This window comes from Oncorhynchus keta, chromosome 29, assembly GCF_023373465.1.
Source record: "Oncorhynchus keta strain PuntledgeMale-10-30-2019 chromosome 29, Oket_V2, whole genome shotgun sequence".
NCBI classification, from domain to species: domain Eukaryota; kingdom Metazoa; phylum Chordata; class Actinopteri; order Salmoniformes; family Salmonidae; genus Oncorhynchus; species Oncorhynchus keta.
The window spans coordinates 11,071,009-11,096,097 of NC_068449.1; the positions used below are offsets into that span (position 1 = coordinate 11,071,009).

A 25,089-nucleotide genomic window follows, 5' to 3' on the forward strand; every position below is an offset into this window, starting at 1 on the left:
ATAAAGGCCTTGGGCAAATCCAAGTTGTTGTTGGGCGACATGCCTGAGAAATCGCTCCTGGATGAGTTGAAGTTGTTCACTATGCTCATGCTGGACTTAACTACTTTTAGGTCGTAGGTACATTTTGGCAGATTTACCCCTTGCATCCTTTTTGGCTCTGTCCACGTCGCAGAGTTCTTGAGATTCTTCTTCAGCTTCTCAAACCCAGTGGTGAAACTCCAGCTTTTTCAGCCCTCATCAGGGAGCATGATGAGCATGCCCTATGATGGGAATGATCTGAGAATCTTCAGAGTCTGGCAGTTGGCCTCAGGGATGACTGCCAATTGGAAATTGTACATTGAGTGTGTTATCATTTCCACGGCAATCTTGCTCACTTTGAACTGAGCTTCTCTGGTTTTGGCCTACTCAAATTCCTCTTTCCGCTGGCCCTTGAACACTATTTGTGTTCCCTTTACAGTTCCCTCCCACCATGTTATTGATTTTCCCTCTCTCTCCACCTAGCTGCTTAAGTTCACCCTAGCAGTCTCTGCACTGGACTTGAAGGTGACAGACTCCAACTCTGCACCGTTGTACTACTTGGTTTCACTGAGAAATGCCTCAGCAAACTTGTCTCCTTACAGACTGGTCTTCTTACAGGCTTTAAGCCAGGCTCCGTGCACATGGGGCTCCCTCCTTTGTTCAGCACAGACAAGAGTTTTCTGAACCTGTGATGGATGTCACCCTCAACTTTGAAGAGATCCAAGGAAAACCTTTTTGCCACAGACAGAGATGACATCCTTACTCTTGAGGCAGGAATGATTATGGCCTAATGGGGAACTGCATTTCGATTTATAAAGCAGGAAGTGGGAGGGGAATTCCAGCAAAGATGACTGCCACATGCACCGAGTATGTTGGCACAGATAAAAATGTACGCAATAAAAATAAAGTAACAAAGCACAATATAAGTATGCAGGTACATTAAAGAAAAACATGTGCATTTATAGATAATGTTTCTTAGATACCGATCACTCACTCACATAGTTAATGTCTCTGTACCTTGACACTTAGCCTGTGGGCAAGCAACTTTAATTCACGTTTCAGATTTTTCAGTACTTAACTCCTGCTAACAACTGCTGATCTTAGCATTGATCAAAAACAATGGAAGTGAAGGTGGTGTCTTGGATGTGAAGGGGACAGGTTTTAAATGTCACTGAAATTGTTTTCTTTCATGGCCCAACTTTTATTGATATTTAGTCCTTTTGAACAACACTTACTATTAACATAGATAAGTATGTGAGTTTGGATTAATTACATTTGTTCACATGTCTTTCAAAGATCTCCACATCCATTCCTAAGATCTGAAGCTGCAGAAGGACTCTTTAATTGGTGTTTCCTGCTGAGCAGACATTAGCCTTCCCGAAGCTGTCTCCACACAGCAATCTGCCCTAGCTCCGGCTCCCTCTCACCACGGCAATCTGCCCTAGCTCTGGCTCCCTCTCCACACGGCAATCTGTCCTAGCTCCGGCTCCCTCTCACCACGGCAATCTGTCCTAGCTCCGGCTCCCTCTCCACACAGCAATCTGCCCTAGCTCCGGCTCCCTCTCCACACGGCAATCTGTCCTAGCTCCGGCTCCCTCTCCACACGGCAATCTGCCCTAGCTCTGGCTCCCTCTCATCACAGCAATCATCTGGCCTAGCTCTTGCTCCCCCTCTAAACGTGTCATTGTGCTTATACAAAGTGGATGGGCTCTGCTCTCCTGCATCCCTCCAATTTGAGGTCAATCCAAGGGCACCGCTCCTCGCCTCTCCAGGTAGTTTGCTTGATGGACTCACTCTGTCTCAGAGGTTGGTGGCACGGCTGTATGTTTCCAATCAATCAGTCACTGGCCCTTAATAGAACCTGGCTTGTAACTCAAGTCAGACGGTGTACTCATCCAGCTGCTATGACAGCTACGTCTTTGATAACAACCCCCCACCACCACCAAATGTTATTTTCATCGTCTTGTAATGACCACATTTAACTCTCCATATAGCTAGCCAGTATGCATATATTCCTCTCTTTAAAACAGGTGGGCTAGTTCTAATGATGCTGGAATTGAGTGGGGTTTAGTAATTGAAAATATTGTGGTCTAACTGAAAGCATCCTGTCTGATATTTGCTATCAAAAGCACGTGTTCCTAACTGTTCCTCTTCTCTTCCTCATTCAGATCGAGTGCATGGTGGCTTCAGAGGTTATGCAGAGACACAAGAAGCTACAGTTTGAAAGGGGTGAGTGGGAGAGGAAACGATCTGTGACCGCCTCACCACTCATAGCCTGATGTCTGTGTGTGTGTGCCGCGTGTGTGTCTCGCCCGCCCGGCTGTGTGTGTGTGTGTCTCGCCCGCCCGGTCGTGTGTGTGTCTCGCCCGCCCCGTCGTGTGTGTGTGTGTGTGTCTCGCCCGCCCGGCCGTGTGTGTGTCTCGCCCGCCCGGCCCCGCCCGCCCGGCCGTGTGTCTGTGTGTGTGTGTGTCTCGCCCGCCCGGTCGTGTGTGTGTGTGTGTCTCGCCCGCCCGGCTGTGTGTGTGTGTCTCGCCCGCCCGGCCGTGTGTGTGTGTCTCGCCCGCCCGGCCGTGTGTGTGTGTGTGTGTCTCGCCCGCCCGGTCGTGTGTGTGTCTCGCCCGCCCGGCCGTGTGTGTGTCTCGCCCGCCCGGTCGTGTGTGTGTGTCTCGCCCGCCCGGTCGTGTGTCTCGCCCGCCCGGTGTGTCTCGCCCGCCCGGTCGTGTGTCTCGCCCGCCCGGTCGTGTGTGTCGCCCGCCCGGTCGTGTGTGTCTCGCCCGCCCGGTCGTGTGTGTGTGTGTGTGTGTGTGTGTCTCGCCCGGCCCGCCTCGCCCCGCCCGGTCGTGTGTGTGTGTGTCTCGCCCGCCCGGTCTGTGTGTGTGTGTGTGTCTCGCCCGCCCGGTCTTGTGTGTGTGTGTGTGTCTCGCCCGCCCGGTCTTGTGTGTGTGTGTGTGTCTCGCCCGCCCGGCCGTGTGTGTGTGTCTCGCCCGCCCGGCCGTGTGTGTCTCGCCCGCCCGGCCGTGTGTGTGTGTGTCTCGCCCGCCCGGCCGTGTGTGTGTGTGTCTCGCCCGCCCGGCCGTGTGTGTGTGTGTGTCTCGCCCGCCCGGCCGTGTGTGTGTGTGTGTGTCTCGCCCGCCCGGTCTTGTGTGTGTGTGTGTGTCTCGCCCGCCCGGCCGTGTGTGTGTGTGTCTCGCCCGCCCCCGGTCGTGTGTCTCGCCCGCCCGGCCGTGTGTGTGTGTCTCGCCCGCCCGGCCGGTGTGTGTGTGTGTCTCGCCCGCCCGGCCGTGTGTGTGTGTGTGTCTCGCCCGCCCGGTCGTGTGTGTGTCTCGCCCGGCCGTGTGTGTGTGTGTCTCGCCCGCCCGGTCGTGTGTGTGTCTCGCCCGCCCGGTCGTGTGTGTGTGTGTGTGTGTGTGTGTCTCGCCCGCCCGGCCGTGTGTGTGTGTGTCTCGCCCGCCCGGCCGTGTGTGTGTGTGTGTCTCGCCCGCCCGGCCGTGTGTGTGTGTGTGTGTCTCGCCCGCCCGGCCGTGTGTGTGTGTGTCTCGCCCGCCCGGCCGTGTGTGTGTGTGTGTCTCGCCCGCCCGGTCGTGTGTGTGTGTGTGTGTGTGTCTCGCCCGCCCGGCCGTGTGTGTGTGTGTCTCGCCCGCCCGGCCGTGTGTGTGTGTGTGTGTGTCCTGTTGGCTGACCTATCGTGTCCTGGCTTCGAGCCTGTCCCAATCAAAGTTGAACACAAGCCGCTATCAAAGAGAGGAAAGAGAGGGCTACAGTGCTTTCGGAAAGTATACAGACCGCTTTCCTTTTTCCACATTTTGTTACGTTACAGTAGGACTGGGCGATATATCAATAATTATCGAGGTAATTACATCCCTCTAACGATATAAAAACGTTTAGATAAAAAAATATATATAATATTAATATAGAATAATTAGGTACAGCAGTCCATTTGACCTCTGACGCAGCAGGAACATGCGGCGGAGAAGTGACAATATGCACGTAGAGGTATACGCCGACTAAAAACCACTTAGCACCTGGACTGATGGAGTAGCCACTATTAACCACAAAATGTGTTATGTAGGCAAAAACAGTGGCAGTGATAGCCATGGAGAAGGAACAGCTTCCAACATAGAAATGATTGATAAAAAGGGTTCAACTGTTTCAGTTATTTGGAAGTGGTTTGGCTTTTTGAAGTCCGACAAAGAGCAGAGCAATGTTCGGTGCAAATTGTGCCGTAGACAGGTGGCTGCCAAGTCACCATCTGAAGAAAAATCACTCTTTGGCACATGCAGAAAGTTTGAGTTTGCGCCACGGATTGATAAACTCTCCTCAAGAATCAGCCAATCTAGGGATGTTCGTCCAAGCAGTCAACACTGACAGCGTTTATGCCCTACGAGCAAACATCTAAAAGACACAAGGACATCGCAAAATCTCTTATGCATTGCATTGCCAAGGACATGTGACCAATTAGCGCAGTCGAAAAGGAAGGTTTCAAGAGGCTTATCAATTTAATGGACCCCAGGTACGTGCCCCCTGGCCGCAAACATTTCTCTCACACAGCACTGCCTAAACTCGACGCTGAGTGTAGAGAAAATGTTGAGGAACAGCTCAAGACCGATTTTGATGTACAGTGCCCTGCGAAAGTATTCGGCCCCCTTGAACTTTGCGACCTTTTGCCACATTTCAGGCTTCAAACATAAAGATATAAAACTGTATTTTTTGTGTGAAGAATCGACAACAAGTGGGACACAATCATGAAGTGGAATGACATTTTATTGGATATTTCAAACTTTTTTAACAAATCAAAAACTGAAAAATTGGGCGTGCAAAATTATTCAGCCTTTTTTACTTTCAGTGCAGCAAACTCTCTCCAGAAGTTCAGTGAGGATCTCTGAATGATCCAATGTTGACCTAAATGACTAATGATGATAAATACAATCCACCTGTGTGTAATCAAGTCTATATGCAGTATTTTTTTCTTTCTTTCTCAAGTATTGTAAGGGTTTACAGCTTTAAAAAAAGTAGTGTTAAAATGTTATTTGTGAGTTATACTTCTGACAATAAATAAGAAACATTAAAGCCTTTGGTTTGTTCAGGCATTCTTGAGTCTGAAGCAGATATGAACCTTTTTTAAACATTATTTGATTATTGTGATAATTATCGTTATCGAATTTAAAAAAAATATATATATATCGTGATAATTTATTTTCCATATCGTCCAGTCCTACGTTACAGGCTTATTCTATAATGTATTAAATAAAAAATATTCCTCATCAATCTACACACAATACCCCATAATGACTAAGTGAAAAACGTTTTTTAGACTTTTTTTTACAAATGTATGTGCTGCAGAGGGACAAGAGACATGTGAAAATGAGTTTTGATCAGTCATCAAAATAAAAGTGCTATAAACAAGTTGGCTGAAAACTTATGAATGAAAAAAAACTGTAGTTTTTGTGCAGGTACAGCCAACTAGCGCAAAAACATATTGTCAGGGACTGAGAGATTAGTACAGATTAAGGGAAAGATGAACAGAGCAAAGTAAATGTTTTATTTTATTTTTTACAATTAAGTCCTCCATTGCTTTGGAATGACACGTCCGGTTTTGTCTGGAAATACTCGGGAGAAAAGGGATTTTTTCTCAGGATGGAACACTTTGTAAAATGTCAGGAGAATATTCAACCCTAGTGTGCATGCTTACACATACAAGAACACACACACAATATGGTGACCGTGGCCACATTAGATCCCCATAAATGGGTAAAAAATATTTAAGAAAAGCCAGGGAGAAGAGTGGGTAAAGGCAGTCAGCCATCTCATCAACGTTCCAGGCCAGCGAGTCAGAATAGTGTCTGAAACCGTTCCATATTTGGCAGAGCCTAAGACTGCATGTGGAATTGTGTGCAAGCAAGAGGCTGTTGCATTGGACACAAGCATTGTGTGTTTTTGATTGGGACAGGATGGTCAGGTTTGTTTTGTAGCGACAGACCAAACATTGAGCATCTGCCAGTTTTGTTCGGTAGATGCTAATTTAAATAGAGAAAAATAGAAGTGCATTTAGCTGCCCTGTTATGGACCAACTGAAGGTGATTTTGTGTATGTCAAATTAGACATGATTGGGAGTTTGTTTACATCAGTCACAATTGCGATTGGTTTGGTACACATACAATCTCACTATAGACACAGACATGAAAGATGACAGTCAATAATAAAGTATTAAAAAAATACATGGAATTATAGTATTTGGATTGTTTTTGCTATCATTAATATCACTAATTTCTGCAAAAAGTCATTGCATTGAATGTGTGTTACCACATGTAACGACATGGGCACTACAATCACTTAAGAACTCAGGTCACCATGCCACTACCACACAGGCGGGCTGGGTACAGTCTTACAGTACAGTCTTTTGGTGACACCTTGTTTTGTGCCACCACAGAGGTGCTTCTGGACCCGTGTCTGATGTGGTGCCCGTCGTCGTCGTGCCAGGCAGTGTGCCAGTTGAAGGAGACTGAGGTGGCGCTGCCCCAGCTGGTGCAGTGTGCCATGTGCACCCTGGAGTTCTGCTCAGCCTGCAAGGCTAACTGGCACCCCGGGCAGGCCTGCCCACCACCGGAGAACAACCTACCCATCACTGCCTTCCTACCTGGAGAGACCAGGTATGGAACTAGACGGTCTTCTCTAGCCTTGGCGGTGTACCAGGGTATTTGGAAGAAGCCACGGGAAGCTTTTACAATTTGTCAATACCGTTTTAATAAATGGGAATTTTCGCTGCTTTTTAAGTAAATACATGATGTCAACTTGTGCAATATGTTCGGAGATAAAGAACATCGCGTTCTTCATTTCACCTGTCACATTGTTATGAAGCTTATGGTAGACTCCAGTCACGTGGCACCTGTTTACAAGCACACAACGACGGTAGACCAGAGCCTTTTGAGTCATTAATTGTTGTGCGGCATGCACCAGGTGATCTAGTTAAGGTATGGAATTCACAACTAAATGTTTGCCAGCTAGAAATCTTAACTATTTTAAGTTGACTGTCTAAAATGTGATAAATGCTCTGCAGCTGTGCGTTTGGTTTGCTCATTTAGTAGGTAGTTAGCTATCTAGCTAACGTTAAGTGCTTAGCTTCTTCCAAAATTAAGCATTCGCTTGGTAACCGCAGAGAATCCCCTCCTTGATCAGGAGCCTTGCATGCTAATATTTGTTTTGTGCGTGCTAAAAACTGTGAGTATAATTTGTTTGTCACTTGTTTAGGTCAGAAACTGCACAAAGTGTTTGCAATGTGTTTGTTAGCATGTAGTTAACCTTCTCTATGGAATTTGACATGTGCTTGTTAGCATTGCTAACCTTTTGGATTACAGAATATCAGTGAACCTTGTGTTCAGTGCCGGTATTACTGAATATCCCAGTATGGCACAAAGTCTGTATGAAGGTATGACCAACAAGATACCACCCAAGAGTCTTTTTTTTTTTTTTCATCTCAATCACTTCCTATCCTCCCGGACACATCCTTCCTACCCGTAAGAGACCAGGTATAGAGCTGGAGTTTTGTCCTCTTCCTCCTCCTGTTTTCACCATCTTTAAGATGCCCTCCAGCCATCTTAACTTTTTACTGTAAGAAAAACGATATCCCAAGTATAAATACATTAAAGTACATACACTAAAGGTTAAATAAACCCTGTTTTGAGCAAAAGGTTTACGGCAGACTTCAAGGTGTATAAGGGCATTCGAGCCTGAGTTGGTCTGATGGCATGTCGTGATGTCATCAGCTTTCCCCTTGTTTGAGCAATAGAGAACAAAAGAGGGAAGGCTCGTGCCCCCCCCCTCTCTGCTCTGTCATGACTTAGCTGGACTGCCTTTTGTTAAGTAAATCGGATGTTAAATGAAGTGAAAAAGAGACTAGTGCCACTTTAACTCACTCTCCTTCCCATCACCTCAAACTACTAACTGGTTTCGCCTGTGGCATTAGTTCTGTGGCACTCACAGACAATATTTTTGCAGTTTTGGAAACGTCAGTGTTTTCTTTCCAAAGCTGTCAATTATATGCCTAGTCGAACATCTTTTCGTGACAAAATATCTTGTTTAAAACGGGAACGTTTTTCATCCAAAAATTAAATACTGCCCCCAGAGGTTCAAGAGGTTAACTGGCTTTCCCCAATAAATGACACTGTAAGCATTGTTTTGTTGAGAGCATAAGCATAAGTGTTCTTATTTTGAAAATCCTGGTGCAGTGATCCACGTACATACATGCATTGTATTTAGCCGTCATTGTTTCCTTCTCATGCTATTGATCTGTCCTCTACCTAGGACACAGCCTCTGTCCTCTCTACTGAAGACACTGTGAGGACACAGCCTCTGGTCCCTGTATCTCATGTTGATGATCTGTCCTCTACCTAGGACACAGCCTCTGTCCTCTCTACTGAAGACACTGTGAGGACACAGCCTCTGGTCCCTGTATCTCATGTTGATGATCTGTCCTCTACCTAGGACACAGCCTCTGTCCTCTCTACTGAAGACACTGTGAGGATGCAACCTCTGGTCCCTGTATCTCATGTTGATGATCTGTCCTCTACCTAGGACACAGCCTCTGTCCTCTCTACTGAAGACACTGAGGACACAACCTCTGGTCCCTGTATCTCATGTTGATGATCTGTCCTCTACCTAGGACACAGCCTCTGTCCTCTCTACTGAAGACACTGTGAGGACACAGCCTCTGGTCCCTGTATCATGTTGATGATCTGTCCTCTACCTAGGACACAGCCTCTGTCCTCTCTACTGAAGACACTGTGAGGACACAGCCTCTGGTCCCTGTATCTCATGTTGATGATCTGTCCTCTACCTAGGACACAGCCTCTGTCCTCTCTACTGAAGACACTGTGAGGATGCAACCTCTGGTCCCTGTATCTCATGTTGATGATCTGTCCTCTACCTAGGACACAGCCTCTGTCCTCTCTACTGAAGACACTGTGAGGACACAACCTCTGGTCCCTGTATCTCATGTTGATGATCTGTCCTCTACCTAGGACACAGCCTCTGTCCTCTCTACTGAAGACACTGTGAGGACACAACCTCTGGTCCCTGTATCTCATGTTGATGATCTGTCCTCTACCTAGGACACAGCCTCTGTCCTCTCTACTGAAGACACTGTGAGGATGCAACCTCTGGTCCCTGTATCTCATGTTGATGATCTGTCCTCTACCTAGGACACAGCCTCTGTCCTCTCTACTGAAGACACTGTGAGGATGCAACCTCTGGTCCCTGTATCTCATGTTGATGATCTGTCCTCTACCTAGGACACAGCCTCTGTCCTCTCTACTGAAGACACTGTGAGGACACAACCTCTGGTCCCTGTATCTCATGTTGATGATCTGTCCTCTACCTAGGACACAGCCTCTGTCCTCTCTACTGAAGACACTGTGAGGACACAACCTCTGGTCCCTGTATCTCATGTTGATGATCTGTCCTCTACCTAGGACACAGCCTCTGTCCTCTCTACTGAAGACACTGTGAGGATGCAACCTCTGGTCCCTGTATCTCATGTTGATGATCTGTCCTCTACCTAGGACACAGCCTCTGTCCTCTCTACTGAAGACACTGTGAGGATGCAACCTCTGGTCCCTGTATCTCATGTTGATGATCTGTCCTCTACCTAGGACACAGCCTCTGTCCTCTCTACTGAAGACACTGAGGACACAACCTCTGGTCCCTGTATCTCATGTTGATGATCTGTCCTCTACCTAGGACACAGCCTCTGTCCTCTCTACTGAAGACACTGTGAGGACACAACCTCTGGTCCCTGTATCTCATGTTGATGATCTGTCCTCTACCTAGGACACAGCCTCTGTCCTCTCTACTGAAGACACTGTGAGGACGCAACCTCTGGTCCCCGTGGGAACCTGTATTTACAATCCAGCCAGCTCTCTGTTTCTGGATACCAGCCTAGCTACTGCTGTTGATGGTTCCAGGAAGCCTGCTACTCTCATGCGTAACACTATGGCATGAATCATGTAGTAGTCTCTAGTCATCTAGTACATTTTTGTGGATATTTAATATGACCGAGTGTATTGGCTGGAGCAGATTGCCTGACGGTAGTGCTGGGACCCATGGAGTCAGTTAAGGCTAGCCGGGGTTGACTAAAGTCACCTGGTGAAAGTTCTCCCGGGATCAAGTAGATCAATTTATGATCGTAACTCATAGCCAATTTGGATGAGTTGTCTACTTGAAATTATAGGATATGGTGGCCCAGTATTAAAGCCATCTGAAAGTAGAGTGAAGGGGAGAGTTGTTGAGTTGTCCTCAGATGTCACGAAAGGCCCCAGTGTTAAAGGGACTGTTCAGGATTTGACAATTTTAAGTAGTCTGTGGGCTAGGAGAAACTGATCCATGGTTCGATTTTCTCTTAACAGCCACAACCAACTTTCGCCATGGCCAAATCAATTCTCATCAACTCCACATTTAGTTGCTACTTAAACATCATTTCCCCATACAATAAAAAATAAAGAACATGCCCCATCACGTCCATTGATTGTTAGCTAGTGGTGGCTAAAGTTAGTTAATTATTTTTTTAAATTCTTCTTAGGGGTGGATCAGCTCAATATTGCGGGAAGATTGTTGCTTCCATCAATGTAATGAATCCCCAAAAAAACATTTCCACTGCATTTCAGCCCTGCCACAAAAGGACCAGCTGACATGTCAGTGATTCTCTCGTTAACACGGGTGTGAGTGTTGACGAGGACAGGGCTGGAGATCACTCTGTCATGCTGATTGAGTTTGAATAACAGACTTGGAAGCTTCAAAAGGAGGGTGGTGCTTGGAATCATTGTTCTTCCTCTGTAAATCATGGTTACCTGCAAGGAAACATGTACCGTCATCATTGCTTTGCACAAAAAGGGCTTTACAGGCAAGGATATTGCAGCAGTAAGATTGCACCTAAATATCGGATCATCAAGAACTTCAAGTAGAGCAGTTCAATTGTTGTGAAGAAGGCTTCAGGGCACCCAAGAAAGTCCAGCAAGCACCAGGACCAGTTGATTGCGCTGCAGTATCGGGGCACCACCAGTACAGAGCTTTCTCAGGAATGGCAGCAGGCAGGTGTGAGTGCATCTGCACGCACAGTGAGGTGAAGACTTTTGGAGTTTGGCCTGCTATCAAGAAGGGCAGCAAAGAAGCCACTTCTCTACAGGAAAAACATCAGGGACAGACTGATATTCTGCAAAAGGTACAGGGATTGGATTGCTGAGAACTGGGGTCAAGTCATTTTCTCTGAATCCCCTTTCCGGTTGTTTGGGGCATCCGGAAAAAAGCTTGTCCGTAGAAGACAAGGTGAGCGCTATCATCAGTCCTGTGTCATGCCAACAGTAAAGCATCCTGAGACCATTCATGTGTGGGGTTGCTTCTCAGCCAAGGGAGTGGACTCACTCACAATTTTGCCTAAGAACACAGCCATGAATAAAGAATGGTACCAACACATCATCAGAGAGCAACTTCTCCCAACCATCCATCCAGGAACAGTTTGGTGATGAACAATGCCTTTTCCAGCATGATGGAGCACTAACTAAGTGGCTCGGGAACAAAACATCGATATTTTGGGTCCATGGCCAGGAAACTCCCCAGACCTTAATCCCATTGAGAACCTGTGATCAATCCTCAAGAGGCGGGTGGACAAAAACCCACCAATTCGGACAAACTCCAAGCGTTGATTATGCAAGAATGGGCTGCCATTAGGATGTGGCCAAGAAGTTAATTGACAGCATGCCAGGGCGGATTGCAGAGGTCTTGAAAAAGAAGGGTCAACACTGACTCTTTGCATCAACTTCATGTAATTGTCAATAAAATCCTTTGACACATATGAAATGCTTGTAATTATACTTCAGTATTCCATAGTAACATCTGACAAAAATATCTAAAGACACTGAAGCAGCGAACTTTGAAAATTAATATTTGTCATTCTCAAAACTTTTGGCCACGACTGTACATACACGTACATACATATGGATACATAAACATTCATACATACACACATACATACACACACACACATACCTATATAGATATACATACGTTTTTTAGAATATACCTTTATTATTCCCCGCAAATTCTACCACCCTTCCCCTAATTGGAGTAAACTAATTAACAATAACACTTAGGCTTCTACCTTCAGTTTATACACATTTTACAGACACAATCTATTTTACAATAGTTATTTTTTTGTTTGTTTTTTGTCCTACCTCTATTTCTGATGTCCATCCAGTTGATTTCTATTTGTAACTACTATTTCACAACATTTCTGAACCTATGTACATTTTACAGACCTCGTATGTTTTAGATCTTGTTATTAGTCCCAACCTTCAGCTCCATTCAACCCCTCCTATCTCTTAACACCATCCATTTTGGATTTCAATTTGACATATATTTTTTTTAACGTGATGTTTCACAAAAGTACTGAACCTTTCTATTCTCATAGCTTCTACAGATTGTAAATGAACATTTTTGCTAAAATAATTATTGTATTATTTATTGATTGACTATGGCTTTTCAAATCACCCAGTATTGCTATCTGCAGCGTTAGTTCTAAGCCAATGTTGCAATGCTTCAGCCATTCCTGGACCATTCTATTGGTTGTAATTTGACGTTTTGAATCCGACGTTGTTTTGTGTGTCAATTCATTAACCATGTGCCATGGAATGGGTACATCGAAAATCTCTTACCAACTATTTTGCAATTTATACAGCTGTCAGTTTTTTGGTCCTTAAATGAAATTGGTATGTTTTATTTGCCACACTTTTCTTTAACCATTTGTTAGCTAGTCAGCTAATGGTTGTATTGTTTGTATTGTCTGTTTAAGGAAAACCATGGATTACAGTTTCCCATGGACTTAACTTCAGGATGAGGAACCAACTAACATCCAGTTGTAAAATCCTGAACAATTCATCTTTTAACGCGCAATCAGCTGTTGAATAATACCAAATCGTACTCTCCGCCTCTGTTTGGGTAAAAAGCTGAGGAATGGGGCTGGAGACCTGTAGCCACTCTCATATTCATAGACAGAGCTATGGATGCAAGGATTGACCGTCCATGATTTCAAAATGGAAGTTTTAACAACGTTTTGAGGCTTTAAATTGTTAAACAGGCATATTTTGGTTTCTCATGGGGTACTAATTTCATGAGGCATTTATAATTCATATTACTCAAGGGGTACATATAATTCATTTCTACGTCCCAAAATGGACGTAGGAGCTGCAGATTGCCCCTTTACTCTGCAGCCTCCTCTCTCCCCACTGTCAAGACTTCAATTATGGCTTGTATGGCTCTTACTGTGATGCTTCAGTTGTCTCAACAGTGAGCTCTGGAGTACATTCTTCCTTCTCTCTCCTTGAATAGTGGGGGAGGGGAAATTAGTCTCCTTATTTGAATGGCCTCTTCTTACACTATTAGCCCGTTCTGCAACCAGCTGACATATGAAGGCATTATCACAAAGGGCAAATGTTATCCTCAGTGGACCGATCCCATTTTGCACGGAGCTTTCTGCCTTTCACTGATATTTGTTTTAGTTTCTCTCTGTTGCCATTGCTCACATGAAACAGACACTCTCCTCTAACCTCACAGCGATCCATGTATTTTACCTTCTGATCTTGCACCTGTATTACATTACATTAAGGGCTCCATCACTTTCCTTCCAAAGTAGATGCTAGAATCAAAAGCCCTTTTTTGGTACAAAATGGCTGTCAGGGTATCAAATTAAGGAGGAAGTAAGAGGTGTGCCTAAATTCACTCTGGCTGTATGTGATCAATAGCTGGATAATTGGCTCAATAAATTAATATGCTTGTTCTGTGTCCAGTTTATTGCAAGCTTGGGTCTATTGTGCACTTACAAAGGCTATAACAGCTCTGTGGCATGATAAACTGTATGGGTGGAACATCTCTGGGTCTCTGATGTATCGTGGTCTTTGTAAGCATTATTCAGAATAAACACTTGTTTCAAACAGAATTTGTTTAAGAAACGTAGCACACTGAACATTGCTCTCACTGTCTCCTCAGCTCCTTTTACAAGAGTGACGACGATGACGGTCCCATCAAGCGCTGTCCCAAGTGTAAGGTGTACATCGAGAGAGACGAGGGCTGTGCCCAGATGATGTGCAAGAACTGCAAACATGCCTTCTGCTGGTACTGCCTGGAGTCACTGGACGTGAGTAAAGAACCCCGTGTCTCTCTCTCTCTCTCTCTCACACACACACACGCCTTTCTGCTGGTACTTTCTAGAGTTCCTGGACTTGAGAAGAACGTTGTCTCAATGTTTGCCTGAAACACCTCTGCGCGCTTGCTGCTACAACATGCTGATGTTCCAATAGAATAATACACGCGTATCTTTGCCAAGGATTTTTAAATTCGCTGTACAGAGAATGTTGCACCTGACTGCAATACAGCAGTCTGAAATCTGTGTAGAATTCACTCCGTTTGGTGTTAGCAGTGATTCAATGTGTTACATGGGGAGTAATAGCACTACAGGAGGAGTGATAAGGCTGCAGACCAATGTCTTTCCAAATCCATGACGTTTGATACAAGGCAATGGAACTGAAACAACAGTTTTTATTTATGTGTTATCTGTGCTTGTAGGAAGCTAGGAGGCTTTACTGGCAGTGTCTTAAGTAAATCCTCATTTCAGACCACAGGCAATTTAGACTGCACTGGTCATTTAAAAGCAATTTTCTCTCAGCAGCTGCCTCTGAGTACTAATGATAGATCATTATTCTCTCTCTCTGTCTGCATGTTTTGTTTTTGTGTGTGTGTGTGTGTGTGTGTGTGTGTGTGTGACAGGATGACTTCCTCCTGATCCACTTTGACAAAGGACCCTGTCGAAACAAACTAGGCCACTCCAGGTCGTCTGTCATCTGGCACAGAACACAGGTGAGTTACAGTATGTTAGCACACTCACCGTTCTCCTTCATAGCTTTCTGTCTCTTGCTCTCTTTCACACACTGGACTTCACGTGTTCAACATGAATACACATTGACGGTGCTGTAAAAACACTGGTCGGTAGGAGAGCACAGGTTGGTTCATGTGCTCTAGATGTTGGTGAGAACATGTCTGACATTGCTGTCTTCTAGGTCATTTCCTTTGTATGTGTACATTTACTAGTCAATGGGTAATAGTAAAGCTTTTAGTTTGGCACAAATGTGACCGGCTGCTTAATATCTTGCGTTACAACATGCATAACCATGTTGTAACCGACTGGCGCAGTGATCTAAGGCACTGCATCTCAGTGCTTGAGGCGTCACTACAGACAACCTGGTTCGAATCCAGTCTGTATCAGAACCCGCCGTGATCGGGTGTCCCATAGGGCGGTGCACAATTGGCCGAGGGTCGTCCGGGTATGACCGGTTCTTAACTGACCTGCCTAGTTAAATAAAAGTTGAAACATAACACTTGCCATACGTTGGGAAATCAAATGAAAGTCCATGCGTCCTTTAGAATTGTTATTTTAATATTCATTTAATGCAACAACAAAACAATTTCATCTTACATCACCAAGTCATTTTTCAGCTATAAGTACAGTAACTTCAAACACATATCTATTCGTAGACGAGCATGTTTCCCGTGTTTTAATAGTGTTGTGACTGCTAGCTTACACACTGACATCTGTTGCCCAGTGGGACAGGCTGAATCATTTGAGCATGGTTACAGCTTGTGTACTGCACCTCCTGTACCCAGCCCGTACAACCTCACTGCTTCCTACGCAGCCCGTACAACCTCACTGCTTCCTACGCAGCCCGTACAACCTCACTGCTTCCTACGCAGCCCGTACAACCTCACTGCTTCCTACGCAGCCCGTACAACCTCACTGCTTCCTACGCAGCCCGTACAACCTCACTGCTTCCTACGCAGCCCGTACAACCTCACTGCTTCCTACGCAGCCCGTACAACCTCACTGCTTCCTACGCAGCCCGTACAACCTCACTGCTTCCTACGCAGCCCGTACAACCTCACTGCTTCCTACGCAGCCCGTACAACCTCACTGCTTCCTACGCAGCCCGTACAACCTCACTGCTTCCTACGCAGCCCGTACAACCTCACTGCTTCCTACGCAGCCCGTACAACCTCACTGCTTCCTACGCAGCCCGTACAACCTCACTGCTTCCAAGGACCTTGTCGCTCTCTCGAACTCCTCATGAATACCTAACACATGGCCCTTATTCACAAAAGGGGTGCTGATCTTGGGATCTAAAAGGCAAAACTGATCATAGATCAGCACTTTTTATGAATAAAGGCCCTGATCTGATAAGGCAAATCCTGCCTTGATGAAAGCTCAGCCTCTGTCTAACTTCAGATCAGTTATTGGATTGTGTCCACTAGGGATGCCATAAGAGGAATGAAGGTCACCTCTCCAGGCTTACTGTTCTCAGACCAGACATGGTATATTCTATACGATAGCATTGTCAGGGTTTGTTCATATGGGCACACAGGATATCATGTTCATACAGGTATACTGGCACAACTAAAGGTTGTGGTGCTAGTCTGGGGAATTCATGTAAATATTAATACCTCCACGAGAGGAACTGAAACACCCAAGTGTGGATCTCAACTATGATATTTATCCATGCTTGGTGGTATTTAATTAAAATGTTTTATGTTTATTATATTATGTTAAACCATCTAGCTGACTGTCAAAATGGTCCGTTTGCAGTTATTTTTAGATATATCTATATCTCACTCTCTGCCGTCTTGTCCTTCACAGACCTACCCTGAGGTGATCCCCAAAATTACTCTTGCTCTGAAACTGGCAGAATTGCATTATGTTATTCTAAGGAGGTCTTCCCTGTAAATGCATGCTTTGTATGCCATTTTGTTGCTGAGGAGATGTTGGGCTGGAATCAGATGCCACCATGTGGTGGGATAGGTGACTTGCACAACAAAAATTGAAAATAAAAGGGATGCCCAGCACTCACACAGGGGTTTATGTTCAATAAGGCCAAACGAGAAAATGGTTTGAGAAGAAAAGTGGAAATGGCTTGGAGTGTAATTATCATGTTAAGGGATACTGCAGATGCTAGTCCTCTTCAAAGTGGTTTCTCTATAGTGTGGCATGTGTTGTCCTTTTGATATGTTTGCTATGTATCTAAACAAACAGTGTCTTATCTGCTGGTGCTTCGGTCTTGTTGCAGTCTCTCACCCTCTTACTTTCTCTCCTCCCCTCTCCCCCTCTCTCTCCCTCCTCTACTTTCTCTCTCCCTCCTCTACTTTCTCTCCCCCTCTCTCCCTCCTCTACTTTCTCTCCTCCCCTCTCTCCCTCCTCTACTTTCTCTCCTCCCCTCTCCCCCTCTCTCACCCTCTTACTTTCTCTCCTCCCCTCTCCCCCTCTCTCTCCCTCCTCTACTTTCTCTCTCCCTCCTCTACTTTCTCTCCCCCTCTCTCCCTCCTCTACTTTCTCTCCTCCCCTCTCTCCCTCCTCTACTTTCTCTCCCCCTCTCTCACCCTCTTACTTTCTCTCCTCCCCTCTCCCCCTCTCTCTCCCTCCTCTACTTTCTCTCTCCCTCCTCTACTTTCTCTCCCCCTCTCTCCCTCCTCTACTTTCTCTCCTCCCCTCTCTCCCTCCTCTACTTTCTCTCCTCCCCTCTCCCCCTCTCTCACCCTCTTACTTTCTCTCCTCCCCTCTCCCCCTCTCTCTCCCTCCTCTACTTTCTCTCTCCCTCCTCTACTTTCTCTCCCCCTCTCTCCCTCCTCTACTTTCTCTCCTCCCCTCTCTCCCTCCTCTACTTTCTCCCCCTCTCTCACCCTCTTACTTTCTCTCCTCCCCTCTCCCCCTCTCTCTCCCTCCTCTACTTTCTCTCTCCCTCTACTTTCTCTCCCCCTCTCTCCCTCCTCTACTTTCTCTCCTCCCCTCTCTCCCTCCTACTTTCTCTCCTCCCTCTCCCCCTCTCTCACCCTCTTACTTTCTCTCTCCCTCCTCTACTTTCTCTCCCCCTCTCTCCCTCCTCTACTTTCTCTCCTCCCCTCTCTCCCTCCTCTACTTTCTCTCCTCCCCTCTCCCCCTCTCTCTCCCTCCTCTACTTTCTCTCCCCCTCTCTCTCCCTCTACTTTCTCTCCTCCCCTCTCCCTCCTCTACTTTCTCTCCTCCCCTCTCCCCCTCTCTCACCCTCTTACTTTCTCTCCCCCTCTCTCACCCTCTTACTTTCTCTCCTCCCCTCTCCCGCTCTCTCTCCCTCTTACTTTCTCTCCTCCCCTCTCCCGCTCTCTCTCCCTCCTCTACTTTCTCTCCTCCCCTCTCTCCCTCCTCTCTACTTTCTCTCCTCCCCTCTCTCCCTCCTCTCTACTTTCTCTCCCTCTCTACTTTCTCTCTCCCTCCTCTCTACTTTCTCTCTCCCTCCTCTCTACTTTCTCTCCCCCTCTCTCTCCCTCCTCTCTACTTTCTCTCCCTCCTCTCTACTTTCTCTCCCCCTCTCTCCCTCCTCTCTACTTTCTCTTCCTCTCTCCCTCTACTTTCTCTCCCCTCTCCCCCTCTCTCCCTCTACTTTCTCTCTACTTTCTCTCCTCCCCTCTCCCCCTCCCTCTCTCCTCTCTACTTTCTCTCCTCCCCTCTCCCCCTCCGTCTCTCTACTTTCTCTCCTCCCCTCTCCCCCTCTCTCTCTACTTTCTCTCCCCTTTCCTCCTCTCTCTCCCTCTCTACTTTCTCTCCTCCCCTCTCTTCTTTCTCTCCCCCTCTCTTTCTCCAGGTGGTGGGGATCTTCGCTGGCTTTGGCCTGCTCCTGCTGGTGGCCTCTCCCTTCCTCCTCCTGGCCACACCATTCATCCTCTGCTGCAAGTGCAAGTGCAGCAAAGGAGATGATGACCCCTTTCCCACCTAAACCTCACCCCACCAACACAGGCGGGTGAAGAGTCCCCCCCCCTCCCCCGCCATGGACCATTTTTTTTCTTTTTTTTCCTCTATTGCCTCCCTCCAACCTTGGAGTGCTGCTTTATTTAATGAGACTTGGGCCTAGCCACTTCCCAATCCATCACTCCACAGTGTCATGGTGGGAGTGGAGAAGGAGTTGACCCCATGCCCACTGGCCTGGTAGATGAGGTCAAAGGTCACAGGTCAGACTTTGGGGAGGACAATGATGCCCCTCTGTGTGGATTTGGGGGCTTGTGTAAGTATACTGTAGCAGGGCCACTCTGAGGCCTCTGCTGTGCTTCAGGCAGTACAAGACAAGAGGAGGGTGTTTTATCAAGATGAAGGATAAACACATTAGGATGTCTTGGTCATGGTTGGGCTCAATTCTAATTGAAGGCAGTCCATTCAGGAATTAAACTAAAATTAAATAATTGATAAAATTGCATTTATTTTAAATGACTTCTCAATAAACGTAACTGTAAACTTTTTATTTCAAAAGTTTTTACATTTCAGAATTTACATTTCTTCCATGAATTGACTGCCTTCAATTTGAGTTGAGCCTCCCTGTTCTAGATCCTCTCCTCGGGACATTTTCATGCAGGAACAGCTTGGATCGGAGGACCTTTCACTTGAACTCACTTTTAATCAAGTTTTGTTCATTTGTCAAACACAAAGCTCCCCCCACTCTCTGTGTAGCTGTCAACATACAGGAAGTAGCACTCTCTGTGTAGCTGTCAACATACAGGAAGTAGCACTCTGTGTAGCTGTCAACATACAGGAAGTAGCACTCTATGTAGCTGTCAACATACAGGAAGTGGCACTCTCTGTGTAGCTGTCAACATACAGGAAGTGGCACTCTCTGTGTAGCTGTCAACATACAGGAAGTAGCACTCTCTGTGTAGCTGTCAACATACAGGAAGTAGCACTCTCTGTGTAGCTGTCAACATACAGGAAGTAGCACTCTCTGTGTAGCTGTCAACATACAGGAAGTAGCACTCTCTGTGTAGCTGTCAACATACAGGAAGTAGCACTCTCTGTGTAGCTGTCAACATACAGGAAGTAGCACTGGAGTTACGTGATGACCCACGTTTTGTGTTCACTCTGTTTGCACATGAGACTCCCGTTTGTCACTTTAAGGACCGGGGTGGGAGTTGGGACGTTTTCTCTCTCACTCCCCTGTACAGCACGTTCTCTTGTTGATGTCAGTGTTTTTGTAATCTTTCGCTCTGTTCCAACTATCAGCAAGAAAGTATTAATTTTACAAACTGAATTTGAACTCTTATGTGTCTACAGGTATTTGTGACGGTGTCCCAAACTCACTCTCACGTCCCAATAAGATGATCATGGGCCTGTATTCACACAGTCTCAGAGTAGGACTGCTGATCTAGGAAAGACTAAACGAATCCTAGGTTAGCATTCTTACTCTGAAACACTTTGTGAATACAGGCCCTGATCCTTAGTGTCGTCATCCACACAGACGGAAACAAACCATTTGGAATCAACAGAAGCGACTTCTGTTGTCAAATGGAATACCTGAATATAGATGTCCTGCCGTTTTCATTCCGAGTTCCTCTGAACCCAGATAATCATATTGCTTAGCCAAATAGAACAAATGGTTTTGAAATAAATTAGAAAAGTAGCCAAAAAGCCACATTTTAGTTTCCTGAAGAAAAAAAAACATGGCTTTTGTCCAGTTCCGTCCTTGTGAAAGCACACTTAAATAATGAATTTGTTTAATGCATCACAATCAGTCATTAAAACCTGTGTATTGTCAGGTAGAACATAAGAGATGAATTCATGTCTCTGATACAAAGATGTCTCTTCATATCATCCATATCACATTGATGTTGGTCATATATATCCAACTACTGTAATGAACAATAATCCTATACAAATGTTTTTTGTTGTGTGAACTAGTGGAAAACTTGCATATGTTAGTGGTATGGTTGTCAATGTTTTCATTGGGAGAAAGTCGAGAGCTCACTCTCTCTACATGCAGCTAACCTTTGCAGGGCTATCAAAATGTCAAGAACTTCACTAGACTGTTTTGGACACATCCCAAAGCTGCTCTACACATCACTGTATCTATGCAAGTTTGTGCGTTTCCAATCTTACTAGGTCTTGCTAATAGTGTGGTCATATCAAGTGGTCCAGTATGTTATACCAGCTTCCCTGTGCCATCTCTTCATACGGTAGTGTTTTACAATAGGGGGGTTGACTTGCATCAGATGTAACATGGGTTTGATTTGAGCTATCTGAGAAGCCATACATGAGTTAATCACAGTCATTTGTCCTCATGTTGTTCCATTAGACTGTGTGCTGAGGATGCATGTAGCTACACCGTTTCTCACTCAAACACATGTAAAAGGGCAATCTGCTGCATCCATTTTTTGACTTTTAAATTCATAATATATAGCCATTGATTCATGAAGAATATAACGGTCTCATGAGCTGTATAAACCCATTAGAAACCAAACTATAAGCTTGTTTTACTCATTTTAAACACTAATAATTCTATAGCCTCAAAATGGTTAACTATACTTTTGATATTTAATGGATGGTCAGTCCTTGCATCCATAGCTGTTTTATGAATTTCTACATCTATTGTTTACCAAAACAGTGGCAGGGTGCCCACTCTTTTTATTGCTTGAACTGAAGATTGTCCCTAAACTCAAGAGATGAGTCATTATCATTCGGTCCATCAGTTAGCTACTTTGGAACACATACAGAATACTGAGAAACTCTTCAGAAGTCCTTGATTTTTAATGTTGCTCTCCTCGTAGCATTCAAATAGGGGCTATGGCAGTTAATGGAACTATCAGCAATCACCTTACCTCATGTAGCCATTCCTTTAAAAACAAACATGACGTTAGCCTAAATGTTTGAATACCTCGCCTGTAGCCTCATTTTCTTCTAACCCTTAATGCATCAAAGCCTGTTTCAACTGGACATGTGGATCACTGAGCTGACCATGTCGTTGTATGACAATCGTGCCAAGAAGGTCTCTCGTGTGTGTGTGGCAATGGTGAAATTGAATGGTGTAGAGTGAATAGTTTGAAGCGTCTTGAGAATTTTAAAAATAAAATCTGCGATCTTGTTTCCGTATGGTGTGGGTGTTATATTGGAGGTTGAGCCTTAGAATACTCTATGGTGTGACGTGTACTATTGTTTTGGTTTTCAAGATGTAGTATGTTCATTAAATACTGTAGTTTTTCTGGAATTGTTTAGTTTTTTTGAATGGGTTTGGAGATCAGAAGAAATGTAGACGCTATTTCCAGATTTCCTCAACTCGGATACTTGGAAGGATGACATTGCAGGACTATAGTAAATGGAAGGATGGCATTGCAGGACTATAGGAAATGGAAGGATGGCACTGCAGGACTATAGGAAATGGAAGGATGACATTGCAGGACTATAGGGAATGGAAGGATGACATTGCAGGACTATAGGAAATGGAAGGATGGCATTGCAGGACTATAGGAAATGGAAGGATGGCATTGCAGGACTATAGGAAATGGAAGGATGGCATTGCAGGACTATAGGAAATGGAAGGATGGCATTGCAGGACTATAGGAAATGGAAGGATGGCATTGCAGGACTATAGGAAATGGAAGGATGACATTGCAGGACTATAGGAAATGGAAGGATGACATTGCAGGACTATAGGAAATGGAAGGATGACATTGCAGGACTATAGGAAATGGAAGGATGACATCGCAGGACTATAGGAAATGGAAGGATGACATTGCAGGACTATAGGAAATGGAAGGATGACATTGCAGGACTATAGGAAATGGAAGGATGACATTGCAGGACTATAGGAAATGTAACACTCAACTTGTTTCCACTTCTCTTATCATCCATTTGGTATAGTTGGGATGTTGAGCTTAGAAGAAATCCTGAATATTTGTCCTCTTACTCAACTGATTTAGGTTGCTGGCTTTTCATATGGTTACACAGTATCTACCAATCAAACTCCAAGGACCGGTCACCCTGACGTGATGTCATGCATGTTGCACAATTATTTTCTAAGATTTGATACTTCTATTGCTTTGTCCACATTTCTACTGAGATGTATTTAGGTTGTCCAAAAAATTCCATTGCTCTTGTTTTTAAAATGCATGTTGTACTCTACCACTACTATGCGTTTTAAGAACCCATACTATGCCTCTTCATTTTAGGGACTGAAACAAGTCCTTAAATTTCTGTCATGACGTACTCTATCCTGGCTTTTGAAGTTTGCCTTTTACACTTAAGACACTGTATGTAGGTTGCCTTTGTGTTATACTTGTTCTGTTGGCTTTGATGCAGTTAATCTTACATTTAATTACTTTCAACTATTTTCAACTTTTCAAAAGATGGTACCTTGTAAATTGGCATGTGAGGATGTCCTTCCATAAACCAACATTGTACTTCTGCCATGTATCTACAGTTTCACTGACACTGTGACATGGAATAAATGTGGTTGTTTTTTGTGACTCGTGTCTCCTTTGGACATAAATGCGTCAAGCATATTCACATTGTCTGATTCACAGTATGGTCATCCAGAATCGTACGGCGCTGGTCCTTTTCAGCAACAATGAGGGATGTGTAAGCAGACCAGTACAACTTGACTTGGTTTGGCCGTATGATGTGAATAAGGGAATACGATGAGCACAACGTTGAAAGTAGTATTTTCAACTTCTTTTCAACCAGAAAGTTGTATTTTCAACGTCTTTTGCTCATACGGAAGTGCTCACGAGTCCTCATCGGTCCCAGGAACATGACTGGTGTAAGTGCGCCCACTGGTGTTGAAAGATGAATGGTACGTTTGTCTTCATCAAACACAATAGGATATTTTCATTCCAGTCGGCTCTCGGGTCATGTTAAATGTCACTGAAAAGAGATGTGCAAATGAATAACAACTTCCGTCAGTGGGTTGGTCTTATTTGAAGGTAGACCTACCAAGTAAACCTTGGCTTTTCCAGTGGCACACCTTACTTATTGTATGGGTCTTATGTTCCTTCTAGATCCATAAAATAATACACATATGCATTGAGACATTCAATCAAATCTATTCATAGTGTTGCTGCTGACCCCCCCCCCCCTGCCAGTTCTTGGCTTTGCACTGTGACAGGTTCTCAGAATAAGCCAAGTGTACCTATAATCAGAATAGTCAACATTAATTTCCTGGCACCAGCTCATAAATAAAAGTTGTACCATTCATATCAATGAAGTATGTTTGTATGGTACCATTTGCAATGTTTTGGTCTCAAGGTATTTTATAGCTTTTGGGTTAAATGCATATAGAGTTGAATGTATGGAGGCTGTAAAAACTACAAGAAACTATAGAGTACAGTGACTTGCGAAAGTATTCACCCCATTTTTCGAAGGAGAAACTGCTACAGCTCCTTCAAATTGGATGGGTTCTGCTGGTATACAGCAATCTTTAAATCATGCCACAGATTCTCAATTGGATTGAGGTCTGGGCTTTGACTAGGCCATTCCAAGACATTTAAATGTTTCCCCTTAAACCACTCAAGTGTTGCTTTAGCAGTATGCTTAGGGTCATTGTCCTGCTGGAAGGTGAACCGCCGTCCCAGTCTCAAATCTCTGGAAGACAAACAGGTTTCCCTCAAGAGTTTCCCTGCCAATAGAAAATCATCCCCACAGCATGATGCTGCCACCACCATGCTTCACTGTGGGAATGGTGTCTCAGTGTGATGAGGTGTTGGAGTTGCACCATACATAACCTTTTCCTTGATGGCCAAAAAGCAGAATTTTAGTCTCATCTGACCAGAGTACCTTCTTCCATTTCTTTGGGGAGTCTCCAACATGCCTTTTGGCGAACACCAAACGTGTTTGCTTGTTTTTTTTTCTGTCCTCTCATCCGTAAAGCCCAGCTCTATGTAGTGTACGGCTTAAAGTGGTCATATGGACAGATACTCCAATCTCCGCTGTGGAGATTTGCAGCTCCTTCAGCGTTATCTTTCGTCTCTTTGTTGCCTCTGATTTAATGCCCTCCTTGTCTGGTTCTTGAGTTTTGGTGGGCGGCTCTATCTTGGCAGGTTTGTTGTGGTGTCATATTCTTTAAATGTTTTATAATGGAGTTAATGGTGCTCTGTGGGATGTTCAAAGTTTAGGATATTTTTTTATAACCCGACCCTGATATGTACTTCTCCACAACTTTGTCCCTGACCTGTTTGGAGTGCTCATTGGTTTTCATGGTGACG

At 45.0% G+C, this 25,089-nt stretch overlaps 1 protein-coding gene across 4 annotated transcripts in view; it reads left to right on the top strand.

Moving 5' to 3' along the window:
• LOC118372104 (probable E3 ubiquitin-protein ligase RNF144A-A) overlaps positions 1 to 25,089 on the top strand; it is a 75,303-nt gene that overhangs the window by 44,953 nt on the left and 5,261 nt on the right. For 3 of the 4 annotated variants that reach the window (XM_035757871.2, XM_035757870.2, XM_035757872.2), the window contains 4 exons: positions 2,187 to 2,247; positions 6,446 to 6,665; positions 14,047 to 14,194; positions 14,824 to 14,913. In XM_035757871.2, the coding sequence (XP_035613764.2) occupies positions 2,187 to 2,247; positions 6,446 to 6,665; positions 14,047 to 14,194; positions 14,824 to 14,913 (519 nt within the window). Of the gene's footprint in view, positions 1 to 2,186; positions 2,248 to 6,445; positions 6,666 to 14,046; positions 14,195 to 14,823; positions 14,914 to 18,716; positions 23,356 to 25,089 lie in introns of those variants that run through there. The other variant, XM_052485890.1, reaches the window with a different exon arrangement.